Source organism: Geospiza fortis, unplaced genomic scaffold (assembly GCF_000277835.1).
Source record: "Geospiza fortis unplaced genomic scaffold, GeoFor_1.0 scaffold173, whole genome shotgun sequence".
NCBI classification, from domain to species: domain Eukaryota; kingdom Metazoa; phylum Chordata; class Aves; order Passeriformes; family Thraupidae; genus Geospiza; species Geospiza fortis.
Genome location: NW_005054334.1, coordinates 1,080,712 through 1,099,269, shown reverse-complemented (window position 1 = coordinate 1,099,269; position 18,558 = coordinate 1,080,712). Strand labels below are relative to the sequence as shown.

The window sequence follows — 18,558 nt, the reverse complement described above, 5'->3', positions numbered from 1 at the left end:
CCACCAAGGACTATTATTATCCCTGTGTGGTGCAGGATCAGTTTAAAATAATTTCACTTAGAGCACTCCATGGAAATCCCCTGCCAGTCACCCTCCTCACGTGCTTTTTGTTCTGAGAATCAACAGGCCTCAAAGGGCAGTCTCAGAAGAGGCCACATCTGTACAGAGTTTGCTTTCATCCCCACAAGGGTTCCCAAACAATGCCAGTGCCAGCCGGAGGTTTGCTGAATGGTATGAGAACCAAAGGCTTTCTTTGCCTTCTGTTCATCCATTAAAACCTCGTGAGTCAAAATTAAGAGGACAGGAGTGGGAGCTTTAGGAGGCTGTGGTTTCTCACAAATGCCTAAAGCTAAGCACTAATGAGAAAGTTAAAAAAAAAAAAGAAGTCTGCAACCCATCACCAGAGCAATGCCACAATTAGAGACAAATCCAATGTGCGCTGCTTTACATTTATGATGCAGACAAACTAATTTAACTAATTAGGGCTGTCTACAAAATGCATATGAAATAGCACTCTGTCCTCAAGGTCCAGTATCAGAGATTCTTGCTACTGAAGTCCAAAAGTGCACTATGATTCATAGCACGGACACCTGCTACTCTCTGAGGATGGAATTAGCCAAGCCACTTCTGTATGGGAAGTTTTGAATATTTTCTTTATTGTCCCACCTACAACCGATGGATGAAAACCAATCAGTTGAGGGGTCTGCAAGAATACAAAACTCTCTTTGTTTAAAAAACTCTCTTTGATTTCGCAGTTTAAGAAATGAAACCAAGAAAAAATGAAAAGTCCATTTGGCTTCTCTCATTTCAACCTAATTTTTTGCACATTAACTTTACTTTGCAGCCTTTATGTAAACCTAAACAGTTAAGGTATGATTTATCTTCTTTGAGAAAGCGAACTATTTCCTTTGTCTGTGCAAAGATTTGTTGTTTAAAAGGTACTCCTGCTCCCCTGAAATTTGATCTGTGTATTTTGATAGCAACAGTTTGTGTAGCACAGGAACTCTGCAGAGAAGTTCAGCTGATGCATTACTGAGGTGCTGGCACTACCTCCATGATAATAATAACAATGACCTCAATAGAAGATTTCAGCAACTATTTTTGAAAAATAATTTAATGGCATGAAGTTTGATGGGAAGAAAAGAGGTAGAATTGTATTCAAGAAACACATTTTAAAAGAAACACATCTTTCCAGACTAGTTTCAGACTTTGACTGTGCCTCGTTCTACCTCCAACCAGAGTGCCTGGCATGAGCTCTTCTGCTGAACCCAATGCCCTTCTTTTGGGCACATCCCTGGTTACCTCCATGTGGGTTTCTGCTCACATTCCGAAATCCTACCTGGATCCCACAACAGCCTCAGTACTGTGCCTGGGAAAAAAACAAATATCTTCCTGTACTGGGCGTGGACCCACTCACTCATATTTTTCTCATTTATCCCTGAGAAGTGGAGATATTGCCTCAGAGATGAAATCAGCTCAGGTCTCCACCTCTTTTTCCAGTAAAGGGTGAACCCTTTCTCTCTAGACAAACAGGAGTGGGCTCACAGAGACCACAGCATCCTTTGCTACTCCAGGCTCGCCCAAGGTAAAGAAGAGGGTCTATGTGTTACTCCAAAAGGAATTTCTCTGCTTCCTGCTTCTCACCATTCTTGGCTGTTGCAGCCTGTGGTACATCAATGTGTGCTCAGCGGGGGAAAAATGCCACTGGCTGAGGTGGTGGTTGCGAGATGAAAAAGGCTGATCCACACAGTGGTTTCTTCTGTCTTCGTCTGAATGCTTTCACTTCAGGAGCCCCTTCCTTGTTACAGCTGGGAAAGATATAAACAGAAGCCAGTCCAAGCTGAAAATAACTCTGCCTGTGTCCTGTGTGGAGCCTGCTTGATCTCCCTTTCTGTTTTTCATTGCTAATCGAACTAGGCTGTCTCTCGGCACTGAGTTTGCAGACAGTTAGGAGCACAGGTCACCCCACAGCTTCTTCCACTTCATTGGGAGCTCTAGGGGCTTTATCAAACGGGTGGGGCAGGATTGTATCTTTTCTCATGGAATGAGACACAAGAGGGAAACAAATACCCAAGTGGTGCCAATGTGGACTGATGCCCTTGAAGCCTTAGACAGGAAAACGTATTTCTCAGCTCTTGAGAGGTTTCAAGTTTTTTAATACCTCCAAAACCCTCAAGAATGAAACATAGAGAAATGAAATGCATGTCAGAAAAATTTCCCTTTTGCAGTTTGAAAGCGTTCCATGTCCTATTTGGACTGGGGATGGGGGAAGAAGTTAATTAGTGCTCATTCACTGAATCATTGAAACATGATACTTCCACCTTTCAAAATATAAAATTTGCCCCCTGGGACCTCATTCTCCTTCCCAAGCTATTGCTGAATTTGGAGAGATTGTGAAATACAGCCCTTCCTACAGTTTTTGGCTCCTACTGAAAACATGTAATTTGAAAGTTCCCAAGAAATCTCAACAGACACAGAGCTAATTCAAACATGGGATACAATGGCTGCCTTTCATGTCCTCAATGTCTCTGACATGAGCCAAAAGTTAGTCTGGATAAACACAGAAGATTTTTATCTGGAAAAAGAAGCTTGAAACTGTGAAGCACAAGAATGAGGATGTAGGAAGAGCAGAGCTCATACCTGGCCCCCACCTGCTCTAGGTGCCTAAGAAAGACACCACAACAAATTCAGGTTAAGAAGGGTTGTTGCCACTGTTTAACTCCACGTGCATCCCAAGAAGGAGGGAAATCCATGGAACAGGATTTACTCCCCACATTTGTGCCCCAGAGCACAAAAAGTAGGGGATGTGTATTTTACTCCAGTCCACATTAGCAAAGTATTTCAATTCCTGCATGAGCCTAAGGGCTCAAAAAGCTGAAAATATGGTCTAGCTGTAAAACAGAACAAACTGAGCCCCTAGCTCAAACATTTCTCGTGTGAGGCAATACCTGACTTTCCAGGTCAGCGGGCAAAAGAAATGTGGTGTAAATATGTGTGGCTGTAAGCCAAAAAAGGACCCACTGTGAAGTCAGCCTGAAAAAACTAGTCAGTGGAAACTGTCATATGGGAATGGTATGACATTTGGCTGCATGAGATAGACCATTTGTGTGTACAACCAAAATGAAACGCTAGTGTGGCAGCAGACAAATATAATAAATAATGCAAGATAAGAACTACTCTCCTGCTCAACCCAGTGGGGCACACAGAGGCTATATGAGCAGTAGCAAACCATACAGTGCCAGGCTCATTCTCCAGTAGCTCTGTCATGGCCCAGCCACAGCTGTGTTATCAAGCTCTTCTAGCCTCCAGTGTTATGTGGGGCATGTCTGCAGACTTATGGTGGTTCCATGTTGTGCTTGGGAATTGCTTGGGAGAAGCTTATTCATCTTGAGACAGAATATGCCAGAGGTTGTTCTAACAATTTAACAGTATAGGCAAATCAGAGCCAGTGTCCTTGCTATGTCATTGTTCTATTTACTTGTATAGATGTGGCATGAGATGCCAACTGCAGGGTGATACTTCCCGTAATCCTCATTCTTCTTTATGTCCAAAGTCCCTCCTGAGGCATTAATCAAGATTATTAACCGTGCTTTTAAAAAAGTATAAAAAATTAATCTTTCAAAGAAGTCCAACTGTGCCTGGTCCTCTGTGATGCTATTTCTATAGCTTTCAGTGCTGAAGAAGGGCAAGAAGGAAGGAGGTGGTGATTCATTGCCCAAGAGCTTTCAGGAGCCCAGAGAGTATTTCAAATATTCCAGTATCCCATTGCCTGTGCCAGGCAGCACCCATGGCTCATTGCTCATGCCAGCACCTGACATGGCAATGCTGGCCAAGTCTGCATGTGGTCATTGGCACTCACAAGGGCATGAGGCTTACAAGAATACTTCGTAGCCATTTCTGTGGCAGGCAGGTATTTCTCAATGAATGTACTAAGCCCAGGACCTGCTTCTTATTTTACACTGACATAACTGCACTGCTCTCAGATGTGCTACAGAAGGGTGTGAAATAGCAACTAAGCCCTTGGAGTCATGTGCGGGCCTCCCAGCTTTGCAGTCAGCACACACAGCTTCCCTGTGTGTAAAAGTCAGGGTGAGAACCATATACACATTGTCCTTTGGTGACAGAAATGTACCTGCAGGAGACTGTGTGGTGAGATTAGAAACCCGCAGTAACTGGGTCATGACTGGCTTCAGTGACACTTGTTGCAAAAGGCTGTTTTCCTCCATGAAGTCTAGGGAAGTTTTTTCTCTCCAAAGAAACCCCATGCTGCCCATTTTGAAATCAGTGAGAATTCGGAGTTTTCCCAAAGAAAAGGGAACAGCCATACCTGCCAAGTGAAGAGAGGTTTGTTGGCCAGTATCTTGTGAACCTCAAGGATTCTTAGGAAAGTGATGGCTTTGAAGACTCCAGCATAAATTCATAAAGCATTTTATTTCTCATCTGTCTCCTTATATCTTTTACCATAACTGAGATGCTACAGTTAACAACTGGTGTTCACCATCTCTTCCTTTGCAATGCATTTACATGTGGGATGGAATTTTCTAATTAGAGGAAAATACAGCAAAAGGCACACAATTCAGGTCAGGAGGAAAATGAAACTCGAGTTTCTTCTTCTTTTTCACTGCATCCCACAAAAAATATTTGGACAGTTTCTCAACATAAGGACTTGGGAGAATGTATTCACTCTCCTAGCAAAAAAGGAAAGATAAGCTTCCTTTAAGGCACCACTGCGAAATAGCCAAGTGAACATAATGCATTAAGGACTTATAGAAATTTTCTATGAAGTCATAGAACCTTTTAAAAACTTGCTTGTGATTTGATATGTGGTAGAGGGGATTTATCAACCAGGACTGCTAGATATGTGTGTGAATACAAGCACACACATACTGCATTTTGGGGTTTTTTGCTGAGCATCTGCTTGTCTGGATATGTTAGTATAATTCTCACACTTGACGCTCCAAAGGAATGAGAGTAATATCATATGCTCACACTCCTATTCTCCACTAGGGGAACCCAAATATGTCTTGTGTCAAATAAAGAAGTTACATAACATTAGAGGTGGAATCAATGACAAAATGTTCCGGTTTGTGCTTACCACTTTTTATTCACTTCCATGACCCATTCTAACCACAGAAAGTGTTAGGAGCCCTGAAACATTGGTTTGTGGTTTTTTTACTCGAGGATGTGGGGATTAGGTCATGCTGCTGTTGAGGTTTCTTTATTTTTCTCTCTCTCTTTTGTCGTACTTTTTAAGCAATGGGAGAATCAAAGGATATTTTTACCACACTGCTGCCATCTCATCCATCAACTGCCCCACTGCTTCAGATCCCACCTGTATATAATGCTGTTGTGATCCACCTGTCATTGAACTCCTCCTGTCACAAGTATCTCACTGCTTTTCTCGTCATACCCCCTATCTCCTCCTTCCTCCTGAGACCTTTGCAGATACCTACTCTTCCTCAGGATTTACTTCAACTGTCTTGAGGCCCTCTTTCCCCAGATAACAATCTTTTTCTTCATTGTGCTCTAATTACAATTCAGTAATCAACACACAGGTGTGTGTCTTACAGGAAACCATATCGCATGTGGCCCTGATCTTGCCAGCGCTGATCTTCAGCTCAAGTTTTTAGTAAGATAGTTCCATAAACACAATGACATAATGTCATGACATCATTATTTTCCTGTAGGTTTGAATCAGCTTGCTTGCTTTTACAGGAAATTATATGTTCACATCTCCTTCAACTTGATTGACACCAGGGAAGTGCCACACACGTTACTTCCAACATTTAGGTCTCAAGTGCATGAACAACATTCCCATCGTCCATTAGGTACCCACCCAAACCAGACTTTGTCATCATACAAGTGAAAGCAGCTAAGTAAACATAAAAATCAGTTTTAGAGTATAAAAGAAAAATTCAGAATATTACTTATGAGGGAAGGGTGAGGGCAAAATTACAATACCCTGTGCAATGGGGCCTTCTGGCCTGGTTGAAAACACTGGATGCTATGGTAATACAATACTAATGCCAAGAGAACAAAGTTTTAATGACTCCATCTCCCACCACCCCAAATTCCTCCTAATATGGGGGAGTTTTCCTCCATTATGTAATTGCAGCCTGTACTATTTATTTTAGCATTGATTGGAAGGGTTTTGCAGAAGAAAGAATAGTTCTAGAAACTGAAAGTTAATTGTATAAAATGAACTAGCTAAAGTGAACTAATGCACAAAACTATACATAGCAGAACGAAATCAAAAGAGACATTCTACTTTGTTCATGAACTACAGGACGCTACAAAAAATCACAAACTTAAAATCAGCCTCTCTCTTGAGGGTCTCACAGGTTTCATAGAATCATCAAATGTTAAGGGGTTGGAAGTGACCTTAAAGATCATCTGTCATCCCTGCTGCCATGTGCAGGAACATCTCCCACTAGACCAAGTTGCTCAAGACCTTGTCCAACCTGGCTTTGAACGCTGCCTGTCTAACATTCCTTCCTTCAGATCAGTTTAGATCTAACTCTGTTCTACTTCTCCACCAGAAAAGAATAGAGAAAATATTCATAAATTTACAAGAAGTACTGAAGCCCTCATTATTTTTTGGAAAGGAGGGGCAGAAGGTAAAGGGGAAAGTGTCACAGTTGATGGCCATGCTGTTTTCAAATAAAGGCTAATGTGTGCATACCAGCACTCATTTTACACATCACTGCCAAAACTGATAAAGCGCAAAGTCGTCTTTGCAGTGACATTACACACAGAGCAGAGCTCTGAAAATCAGGGGCTGAAATGGTACACTTTGGGCCATCGGTCTTCTAAGCTGGAAAAAACTTTCATGACTCTCTTCCCTACTACCAAAGACATGGATGAGTTGCTAGTTCAGGATTCAAATTGCTGTTTGACTCTTAACAGGCCTCTACATACAACAAGCTCTAGACATTTATGTAATCCTTGGCACCTCAAGGCTTTACCACAACCTCTGGGAATACATTTTTAAGATTTTAATTCAAAGGGTTGAGTTATGCGTATGAACTAACACCCTGCATATGATCACTGAGCTAGCTGCAGCACTACAGTCCCATCCCAAAACCTGCTACCTTCATCTATAACAGTCCTGTCAACAGTTCATGCACATTTTAAAATTATCAAAGTGTTTTTCACTATTTTTCTGAGAGAAGAGGAACACATAGAAAGACACAGATATACGTCTTCGCATGGTTTCAGTAAAAACATGCTTTTCTTATTAAAATGTGATGCTATTCTGTGATTATAATAATCTTTTTTCCTGGGAAATTTATGACTCAGTATGTGTAAATACTCATCTCAGGAGTCAGCCCTTGTGGTGGCTTCGGCCACCTACAGATCTTCTCACTGTGTTTGTGTGTGTATTGCATCAGAGTTGTGTGCATAATAGATTCTCCCTTCTTTTGGCTTCCCTATCCATCTGGGTGCTTGCCAAGTATGTTGGCTGGCCACCTTATTAGCAACAAAAATGGGACTTGAGTCCCAGCAAGACTCTGGTGGAAGCTGGAGGTCTCCCTGTTGGCTGCAGTGGTGTTCAACCACTTCCACCACTTCAGCAAGGGCTTTCCAGTGCATGGTTGTGGACTCTGGTTGCTTTAGTCCCGCAGACTGTGGAGAGCTTTTGATTACACTTAACTTCAGCACAGGCTAAGGGCACTCCACTGTCACTAGATAACCTCATTATATAATGCAGCTCTGTGCATGTGCCATGCTCTCTTGTTGGTTCCCCCATAAGGCAGGTTCATGTATGTGGAAGTCTGGTGGGTTTTCAGCAGCAGAGGCAGATTCCTGGCTAACCGTGCACTAGCATTTCTCTGGAGCCTTTCCCAGCAAGGCTACCTCATGTTCACAGTCTGGATCTGTCTCACCTCAAGCCCCAAGTGCTATGCCTAGGCCAAGCCACATGTGACCCCAACATGCTGATCACTCCTACGTGGCATGAGATCAAGCCTTAGTAAGAAAGCTGAGCTGATGTTTCCAAGAAGCAAAGAGAAAGGGAGAAGTTTGTGCAGCACGTTGTCATTGCCGGTGGTATTTTCCAGACTAACAGTAAACTTGGGTTGTTTACTGCATCCCAAACTTTCTTTGCATGTATACAGGAAAACAGATGCTTCCCACTGCTGGGCCCCATGCCCGAGCAGGCTCCCTCAGCACATCACAGGCAGGGGACAAAAAGCAGGGCAGCAGAGACATTGCTTCCTGCCTCTGTCTGCTTTGAGCTGGCGATAGAGCATTATCTATCCTGCACACTTCTCTGGCCTCCTTGCCAGGCTATCAGGCGGGCTCACAGTGTGCAGTTTGCTTTTCCTGCTCCGTAGGAACAGCTGCTGCCTCCACTCCCAAACAGGGAACAGAGGCCAGGGCTTGCAAGCACTTTGGCTCAAACAGGACACATGGGGCAGGGATGAGAGAGCTGGGAAGCGAGCCACATCTCCCAGAGCCGGAGCAGGTGGGTGCCCCAACTACTAGGCTGCCTTTCATCTTCCAGCATTAAAGGCCTGGCATGGTCCATCCAGAACCCTATCTTCAGTAAGCCTCAGGTGCAGTCCTCCAGTTGATTCATTTATGCCAGCATAAATTAAACTTCAGGCTCTTACAATGAATTAAAGAGGCAAAGGTGAAATAGAGGACAAAAGCATGTGCCTGGACATATATGTAACTATTTGACTTCAGGATGGCCACCTGTCAGTCTTTTGCCTCTTCTTCTGAAGCAGTGGTGCTGGTTTCAGCCTGTGCCAGGACTGTGATTTATCGTGCCCTTCTGTGGTCCGAAGAGGATCTTTCTTCAGCTTTCTGCCTGAAGAAAGGGACACAGGCTGTTTGAGGACATGGTGCACTCACTGTTCCCCTCTCCTGTGACATTTCTTTATATAAGCAGCCGAATAGCAAAACATATCAGTGTTCATTACTAATTTCGTTATTTATAGTGAACTGCCACAGATGGAGACTGCAGCACCATTCTATCTTTAGGGCGTAGTGCCTGCCTGCCCATACAGACAATTGGTAATTAGCACAAGAACAAGTTGTTTATCTATTCTCAAACATAAATAAATAGGAGACCCATTTATCCATCAAAATTCAACTGCCTCCCTTTGCCAGATCTCCAGGTTAACTGCTTAATGAATAGAGCTCATCACTTCAGGCACTTAAGCAAAGATAAAAGTGTCTTTAAAGGAAATTAAATATGCAATAAAAAATAACCAGCTATATACTGAACAAACAGCACTTAGATCACAAGAATCATAAGCACAGGATAAGATGAAGGGCACAGGGATGCCAAGCAGAGGTGTAGAATTGGACCAACCAGTACATAGGGGAAATGTGGTGCATATATCCTACTTACTCCTGACATGTGTACTTCCTACCAGTACAGCCGCCCAGCTCTGAGCTGATCACTCCAAGTGAATCCTTGCACAAACTTGAAACTGGAGAAGAAGAGGCAGAGAGGGCACTTGCAGTTCTTCAAGTAAAACCAATTCCACATGTGCTCTAAGAGGACCTTGTATGCCTTGGGTTGCAGGACCCTTCCCAATGGAAACACCACACAAGCCAGGGAGAACATATTACTTTTTCTATTTTTATTGCTGATTCCAATCCTTCTTTGTTTTCTTCTATTTTATTATACCCACCCCTGAAGGTAGGGAAGAACAGGCTTTATGAATAGATGGACTCTGTGAGTTGCACCTAAGTGTTGGCCCCACTTCCTTCTCTCCTTGTCCCCCCACCCTCCCTGTGGATGGGAGGAGTGCACTCACTATTAAGGCCAAAGCAGTCCGTGTGGAGAAGACCAAACAACACTTGTCTTTCTCACCATTCAGGTGTTTTCAGCATCTGAAAGTATTCACTTACTCAGGCTTGCAAGTGCAACAGTGTTTTACATGCATATGAGTGTACACAAATCCTTATGTACAGAGTGGGAAAACTGCTATCACACAGCAGAAGTGGGTCAGATCTGAGGAATTCTGCCAGGCCTCCATTTTCAATCATATGGGATCCAGTAAAGCGCTATTTGCTCACTGCCCTATCATCCAGGCAAACTTTATTTGGCCTTCTTATCATGCAGTTTACAGCATCCAGGAAGGGGGTAGAAGCTACTAAATAAAAGAAAATTATTACAAATAGAGTGGCTGGGGGAAAAAATAATCTGATGAATGGGTCCTTTTGTCTTTCAGCTCACAACTCCAAATTTTCCTGTAGTGGTCAAGCTGGGACATGCTCATGCTGGAATGGGGAAGGTAAGCAAAAGAAAAAAAAAAATATATATATATATCTGGAAACAGATACATATGTGGCTCAGCATTCCTGTGATTACACATGGCATGTGACGAGCCAGCCAAGGGGTTAAACCTCCCCACAACCTATCTGGGTCGCACTGGCTGTTCCTGTGGGAGAAAAGGCCTTTTTCCGCTGTCACGCACTTGGAGACAGGCAGTGGGATTGGGTTGGAGGCTGTCTGGGATGCGGGAAGGGGGGTTGGTGAAGTGTGGGGGAAAAGCTGGCTGAGCTGAAGTCATTAGGCTTGTCTTTTATATATTCTCTCTTCTCCTGAAAGTGGTAGTATTGTTTATTCAAGCACCTGTAAAGTGCAGCTACACCCCATAGCACTCACAATGAGGAGCTGTGGCACTGGGCTTCTTGAGTGCATTATGATGACCTTATTCAAAAATGGGAGCCCTTCAGTTATTTTTTCCTCCTTGCAAGGAAGAACAAGACCTTACAAAGCAGAGTGGCTGGTTGCCTGCCAAGAAACCCTGAAAAACAGTTCACTACCCAGAAGGACCTGTTTGTTTTTCCCAGGCTCTCTGGGATCTTTATTCCCCCGGTGAATTAGCAGCCTCTGGTTTTTGGGGTGACTGGACTCCCCTTTCAGTGAGGCATCACCCGCACATTCCTACTGCGCTTGAGTCTCCTCTTTCTTGCATATATCTTTTCAAAAGGCATCCCCTATCTGTCTAAAACTTGGTTTGATCAGAAGTACAAAATTGAGGTATCATCTCTGAATCCAAATGAGTGGTACATGAACTTGGTAACTGATACGCCTGTCACAGCGCCTCCCTAGTGCAGACAGACCTTCTCCTGGCCTCACACTTTGCCTGAAAAATATATATAGTTACACCAAATTTAAACTTGGTACAGTTTGTTTGTTTGTGCTCTGGAAACAGAAGCCCTTTCTGGCTTGCTGGATTGTACATGGAGGATCTAATAATCTTTCTTGCTCTGGTTGCAATGTTCCCCTGTCTGGATGGTAGCTGCTGGGGAGGAAGTGGGCACAGATCCCTGTGCCAGTGGTGGAGCTGGCTTTCAGCCTCAAGGAACAAACATGTAAATAAGCAGGAAATGTTGGTTAATATATTGGTACTGCCTATGTTAAGCAGGCAGAGGTGTCATTGAATTAGAGTGTGTGCAGATAGCCTAGAGGTGCTTGTAGGGAGCCACTAGCTTGTTCCCAGGAAGGGTTTAATTAGCAAAAACCAACCAGGACAAACCAGGAGGAAAACCTCTCTCCTGAGACCTTGCAAGCCTGCATGTCTCTGACTGCTCTGCCATTTCACCTGTAATGCAGGGCTTCATGTGTCTCATGCACCAAGGATCCTTAGTGGCTACAGAAATGAGGGCAGAATCAGAGAAGTACTCCAATCTCAACAGCATTTCCAGACAAAACTCTCAGCAGAACATTTAGCTATTGTCTTCTGCAGCACACACCAGATCTTCCTTCACCTCATAATTTCCCTCCCTTTTTATTCTTTAACTATATTGATTTTTGCTGTCACAAGTTAAGGAGGAAGAGAATTTCTATTCAGACTCCTGGCACAATTGTACTCAGAGGTACAAGGAGGGTATGTAGGAAGTCATTCCAGATAAAGATAGGCTAACAGCCAGCATCTTAGAAGAAAGAATTGGTCTGAAGCCAAGTTTACTTTAGCCTATTATGAAATTAGTGACTACTAGGAAAGTCTGGATGTGCATTTGGGCACAGATTTTCGACACTGCTCTGTTCAGTAGATGGGGAAGGTACAGGAAGCAAGGGTTGTTGACCTTATGGTTTTAGTTTGAGCCCTTCTACAGCCACAAGCAGCCTGAAGGAAAGCTGACACTGATTAAATTTTCTCTATTCAGTCTCACTGCATTTCATTGCACAGAGCAAAAAAAGAGAGAAAGATAAAATAAAATAAAGAATAAATCAGTTGGTTTAAAACACTTTAAAGTAGCAAGAATTTGTTTCATGCTTTTTTTGAAACAGTAAGGTTCAAGCCCAAGCAGGACTGACAAAAGAAGCTGCAGAAAATACCAGGAGAAATGCAGAGAAGTGCAATTATGGGTATACTAGAAAAGTAGCACCTACAGATTAAAAAAATTCAAACCTACAATCAAGTAATGCAGAAGAGGGAAGTTCCCAGGAGACATTATGTTGTTTTTAACCATCATAATCCAAAAGCAACAACCAGTGAGATGAGAGAGAGATAAATTATTTCCTTGCACTGGTTTTCAGAATGAGAGATGATAGCAGGAAATAGCAGGTCTTTAGCTATAAAATATACATAATATGAAAAGAGATACGTTTGCTTTTGGTTTGATGTGTGCAACAAAGTAAATGTTAATAAAGCACCTGCATCAGGTCATGTTTTGTATTAAACCAGTGATTGGAGAAACAAAAGATAGAATAACCAATGTATTAGCCCAAGTACACATGTGAGTATTAAAATAGTACTTACTGCAACAAATGATGCCAAGATAGCGAGCCACCTGTAACTGGTGCTTCAAAGAATGTGAGCATTCAGGTTACAGTGTTATTACAAAAGAAATTGTCAAGGAAGTAGTTACTTTTTATTTTTGTTATTAATGATAAAATCACGTGTAATGGGAGGCACCAACACATAGAACAATGAGCAAAGATGGGAAGTCCAGGCACTGTTATTCTTTATTTGTCTGAGGCAGTGGCCAGGAGCCATAAGAATTCTGGATGCAGAAAATGCCTCTTCCCCAAAGAGTTCCACCATCTGCTTTCAGGGAGATTTGTGTCATTTCACAATTTTCTTCAGTTTCTCTGTGTTACAGACCAGAGGAATTATAATGATTACCTGATACCTATTGCTAATTCATGCTCATAACCTTCTTGGCAGTGTAAGTGCTGAACGTTTATTATTTTCCAATAATTGCTAGAAGGAGCATAATTATAATAGGCTTTCATTTTCACATATTGTTTGTTTTGACACCATTTTCACAAAATTCACTCACCACATTTTTTAATTAGAGGGCTGAACAAAGAATCCTCAAAGCTAAAATGAAAAATAACCACAGTAGAACTTGTACAAAATAGGCTCTATTGACTCCCTTCCCCTTAAGGGTAGGACACCAAAACTGTCTTTAGCTTGGGAGAGGATCAGCTATGTCGCAGACATCCTTTTCACTAAAAATCCTTCTTAGGATTTTTTCCCTTCTGAGGAGCTGAGGCCTCAGAGACAAAATGTAAACAATAATTATCTGTTGCTGTGGAATGCAACAGGTGGATCCGTGATTGGTCTCGTGTGGATGTTTTGGTTCAGTGACCAGTCATGGCAGAGCTGACTCTCTCTCTTGGTTGGAGCCAGCTGCCTTTGTTATCATTCTTTTCTTTTCTATTCTTAGCTTAGCCTTCTGAGGAAACCTTTCCTTCCATTTCTTTTTAGTATAGTTATAATGTAATATATATATCATAAAATAATAAATCAAGCCTTCTGAACATGGAGTCAACATTCTTGTCTCTTCCCTCAACTAAGAACCCTTGTGACCACTGTCACACAGCTATTACTCAGGATCAGAACTAAAAAGGGTAGCAGTATACCATTTGTGAAAGAAATGCTCTTGCCAAGTACTGTGTGCATGTGAGGTGCACATGGAGATGGAGAAAACACATTTGCAATAACAGGCATCTCTTGAAATTTCCATTGAGAAATGCAGAAACAACAGCTTCTCTATTGACTTGAACAGAGACACCAGTAACAGCCTTCACCCAGGAACAGAAAATCTTCTAATCTAAAAACAGAACGCATGCCCTTTAGCCCCTCCCATGACCATCATTATCCTCCTTCCAAAATTTGGAGTCAGTTCATATTTCCATGGCACTGGAAGATCATAACAAGTGCTCTCTATGCTGCTGGCCCTGTGCAGTATCAATACAAATAAAATATTTGTGGAAATACTGCTTAGACAACTGTTTACAATGGAGTCAGCCGAGAAGGACCTTTCTCATGTTGTACTTAAGTTGCCCAAACTCACAGGATCAACAGTACTCAAGGAATCTTCCAGGAAAACCATGGATGGACGCTGAGAGATGTCTTTCCATGTGCAGAACAGAACTGCTGTTTACCCAGCAGCTCCTTAGAGGTCAAGGCATTTTTAAGCATTGTGCAGTTTGAGCCTACCTACCCCAGAAATGATTGGGGTTGTCTGTTGAATAAGGACAGAACTGCAGTGAGAAAGGAATAACACTTCTTCCTGACTCCGGATCTCATAATGCCAGAGCCCATGGAAAAGAATAAAGCTCTGAGTGTGTTAGTATTTGCCATTTGTGTGCTAAAATGACCCTAAAGTGCCCTAGGAACAGAGCCCAGTACTGAAATTCTCTCAAAGAGCCTCTTCACCTCTTCTTGATCAGATCATGAGAAGGAAACAACTGCCAGATCTACAAAGAGAGGAAAACCAGTATCTGTTCATGTGACTTTACATATCATATTTATATCAATTGTATATATATATTTTGCTACTCCTACTTTATTTTTAGACCTCTCTAATTAGGTCAGTTTACAAGTCACTCCTGTCCCTTCCTGCCCCATAATTATGAAAACACCTTCCCAGTACAAATCCTGGCTCGGATGAATTTATGACATTGTAGAAGAAAAACTTGTTGTTCATAATAATATGTTCAGAGTTATTTTCTCTCTTACTGGATGGGAAAGACTTCTCCGCTTCTTTTTTTCCCCTGGTATAAATATAGCACAAACTAAACAGAGCCACTCTGTAATGTAAAAATACTGCAAGGTTTTATCAGGAAGGACAGCTCGTCACCTTGTCTCTCACGGGACTGGAAATAAAATGTTCCAAAAGTGAGAGCTTTGAAAATCCAGTGTGCTAAAGGGGAAAGGAAGGGAAAGGGCTGCCTCAGTTTGTCAAGGAACAAATATTTTCTTTTGGAGAAAACAAATAATGACTTGACATGTAACATTCAATCACAACAGAGCAGCCCAATCACTGCATTCCCACTGACTCACGAGTGAGGATGTTCCAAACGTCTTGAAAATAGCAAAAACATCCCCATTTCTTGCACATCAGTCTGGAAGCTTTTGCTGAACACAGGAAACAGTGACTGACCCAAGGCACCAAGGACCACAGCAGCCAAGACCTGGGCTGTGTACTAGGAAGGCTGAAAGCATTAAAAGCAGCTGATGGGGAACTTCAGTGTGAGGATAATAAGGAAATGCAGAGGCCATTGTGACTTCACTATTTTGGGGGGGTCAAAGTTAGGCCTAAACTGATTGTGTGTCAATTGGATTGGGTATTTTCTGAGAAGAAGAGCATAATTTGGGGTAAAGAAAAGGAGAGTTTCAGGAAACCATGTGCACAGAACTGTTCCTGAAGACCCACTATCCCAAGATGGTAGGGTCCCTGCAGGAAGGCTGAGAGCAGGTCGAGACGGACAAAAAATCACAAGCTTTGTGTGGCTGCACCAGTTCCTCTGGAGGAAAACACACAGACTGTGCATTTTCACAAGTCTACCAAGACTCAGTTAAACACCACGTTGCCAAGTCCAGCCCTGGCTCAGCCTTGGACACTCACCTTCCAGCTGGACCTGGCGCTAACCTCATTTTAGAACAGAAAGTGCTTCTGCAAGTTATCTCCAAAGTGATGCGTGTTTAGCCTGTAGGGCAGAGCTAACCTCAAAAGCAGAGTTCACACTGGATGACACTCAAGAAAGGCATGGCTAGGGCTGTCCTAGCAGACTAAAATAATTATGGCACTTTGGCTAACCGATTATTTTTTCATGTGACCACATAATGAAAGCAAAAGGGGACTCCAAAGCCAGACCTCACAGTGCTTAGACTAAGGATAAGGGAGGAGAGCTGTAGCCCTGGGACCCTGGTGTCCAGGAGCATCTGGGATGTAGAAGAGGCAGCAGATTAGGGACCTGTAAGACAGCAGAAGCAGAAGTTTCTACCCAGACAGATCCTTCACTAAAGGAACCTGTGCTCACAGATCTGAGGTGTGGCTCAGACTGCCCAGGAAATTGCCACAGTGGGGTTTTAAGTCTGCCAGAACTGATCCAAAATCCTGCCTTGCAAGAAAGAGCTCAAAATAAGGTCTGCAACAGGGATAGAGCAGAATGTTTCTTCAGGACCTGCTCCTTGGACTGCTCTCCAGCCAAAGGCAGAAAGATCAGTGCTTCTTGGGCAGGCTGAGGATGGCAACAGGTACCAGATGCAGGTCATGTGGTGGCATCAGGCTCTGAGATGCCACCACAGGGCAAAGGGATGGTCACATCTGTGTGTGCATGTCCCCAGCAAACCAGCCAGACTCCCCTTTCCAATAGGGAGCATGCTAGGGCATCACTGGTGCCTGGGTTAGAGAAGAGAGCCAGAAGGGAAGGAGGAGCTTTCTTACTCAGAAAAGGCATTTGTCAACACACTGGCCCAAACCCTTCTTAACAGGTCACTAAAATGCTACAGCAAACAGCACCTTATGGCTTCAGAATGAGTCTATTGCTGCTCAAACAGCCAGCACAGCTAAGCAAACAGGCTGCCAGAGCAGGGGCTGTGTTTGTATTCACTGTTTGCACTCCTCTATGCACTTAATGGGATATAGCATTTATCCTAAGAAGATTGCAAAATAAAAGGGGGGGGTGAGAGGGGAATGGCTTCCTGTTGGTTTCTTTTCAACTCCTTTTATCAGTTTCTTGTATTGGCCAACCTGCCATTTTAGAAGACAGATTTGTCTCTTGTTAGGTAAATTGGTAACTGTGCACTAGATTGATTTTTAATAGTACCTTCTTAAATAATGCCTTCTGGTGTCACACTACAGCCATCCTGGCTTTGGTTATGTCTGGGATTTTTTCTTCTGTTAGGAAAATAGATATCTCATTGACATCTAAAAGCGTTACAAGTCAGGAGGAAATGAATTATACAAAATTTAAAAGTAGAAAGCTAATAAAATGGGGGACTCAATAGATAAGGCAGGAAAATAATTCTAATTTGACTGTAACTTGAGTGCTTCCTGTTTATGAAGTAATAACCGTACCCTGGGATAAACCAGCATTAACCCAGAACACGGCTGTTGTTTTGTCAAATTTGGCTGGCTCTAACAATTAACAAATGGTGGCTCAGATTTCAGCTTTGGTGTGGTGATTATTTTGATGCCTGGTGGGAAATAAGGCTGTGATCCCCTACAAGAGGACTTCTGTGAGTTGCTTTTTCTGAAAAGTCCATGGGAAGTACTCTGGCACAGGCCGGGGAAGATGCCAGAGCTGTTTCCTGAGGACTGTGCAGTGGTGTAGCACTGTGGGAGTCATCTTTATTTTTCATTTCTTACTTTGTGTCCTTGGTGAGTCTCCCCTCTTTATTAACCCAGCCAAAAGTCCTCAGGTCCATTAGAGAGAACATTTTCAATTGCTTTCCTTCTCTCCCTCTAGGGAAGGGGTGGTGGAGGAGGATGAAAAATTGACCCTTCCTTTCCAGACATGCTGTATTTTTGAGGAAACATCACATTTAACAAGATGAGCTCCTTTCTAGCAATATAATATGGTCTAATTCCAGTCCAGAGGGGGGAGCTGCATCCTTTCCTCTGCTCTGGGTCAAATGTTCCTGGGCTGAGGATGCAAATATTTCAGTTTGGGCCCAAAGACATCTGTTGCACAAGCACAGCACTTTGTTTCGAAGCCTACAAACGTCCTTGTTCCAAGTAGGTCATTGTATAATGGCTTTTTTGCTTTCTCACTCCCAAAAGGGTCCGGGAGAATATGTTTTAACACCCTGTCAGTGTCGCCTGCCCTTGCAGTCCCTCCTGTGATCATCTCATCTGGGTGGGACTCTCTTGCTTGATGTCATTCAGCCCAGGGCAGCTCTTATCAGCACAACAAAAATACCCAGCTCCAACACAGCCTGCATTGTTTTCTCTGGTATTTTGCAAGTCCAGGCTCTGGGTTCCCTCTCCCATTCTCCCCGCTGCCTCCAGGACATTCCTACCACCTCACCCTGCCCTGCACATCCCCACTCAGACAGAAAGGGAAACAACACAGCCTAGAGCAAGGCTGTTCCTCCTGGATGCCATGTAGTGGTTGCCTTTATATATCCCCTTATGTTTGTTATTTCCTTTTTTTTTTGGTATCCCTCCCTTCCCACAGATGACTGTCATTGCCCTCTGCTCCTTTCCTCAGCAGTTCCTGGATGGTGAGAGCACAGCCCTCACCACAGCAAAAGGGAGAAGGACTAGGTCAGTAATGGGAGAAGCAAATTCAGGCATCTAGAAATGGTCATCGGTCAAACTGGTTGCTCTTTTCACCTTCCCCACAAC

At 43.1% G+C, this 18,558-nt stretch overlaps 1 protein-coding gene across 4 annotated transcripts in view; it reads left to right on the top strand.

Moving 5' to 3' along the window:
- The window catches only part of SYN3 (synapsin III), a 189,562-nt gene that overhangs the window by 141,139 nt on the left and 29,865 nt on the right, over positions 1-18,558 (top strand). For all 4 annotated transcript variants that reach the window (XM_005421799.2, XM_031057698.1, XM_031057697.1 and 1 more), the window contains one exon: positions 10,191-10,253. In XM_005421799.2, coding sequence (XP_005421856.1) covers positions 10,191-10,253 — 63 coding nt within the window. The remainder of the gene's footprint in view (positions 1-10,190; positions 10,254-18,558) is intronic.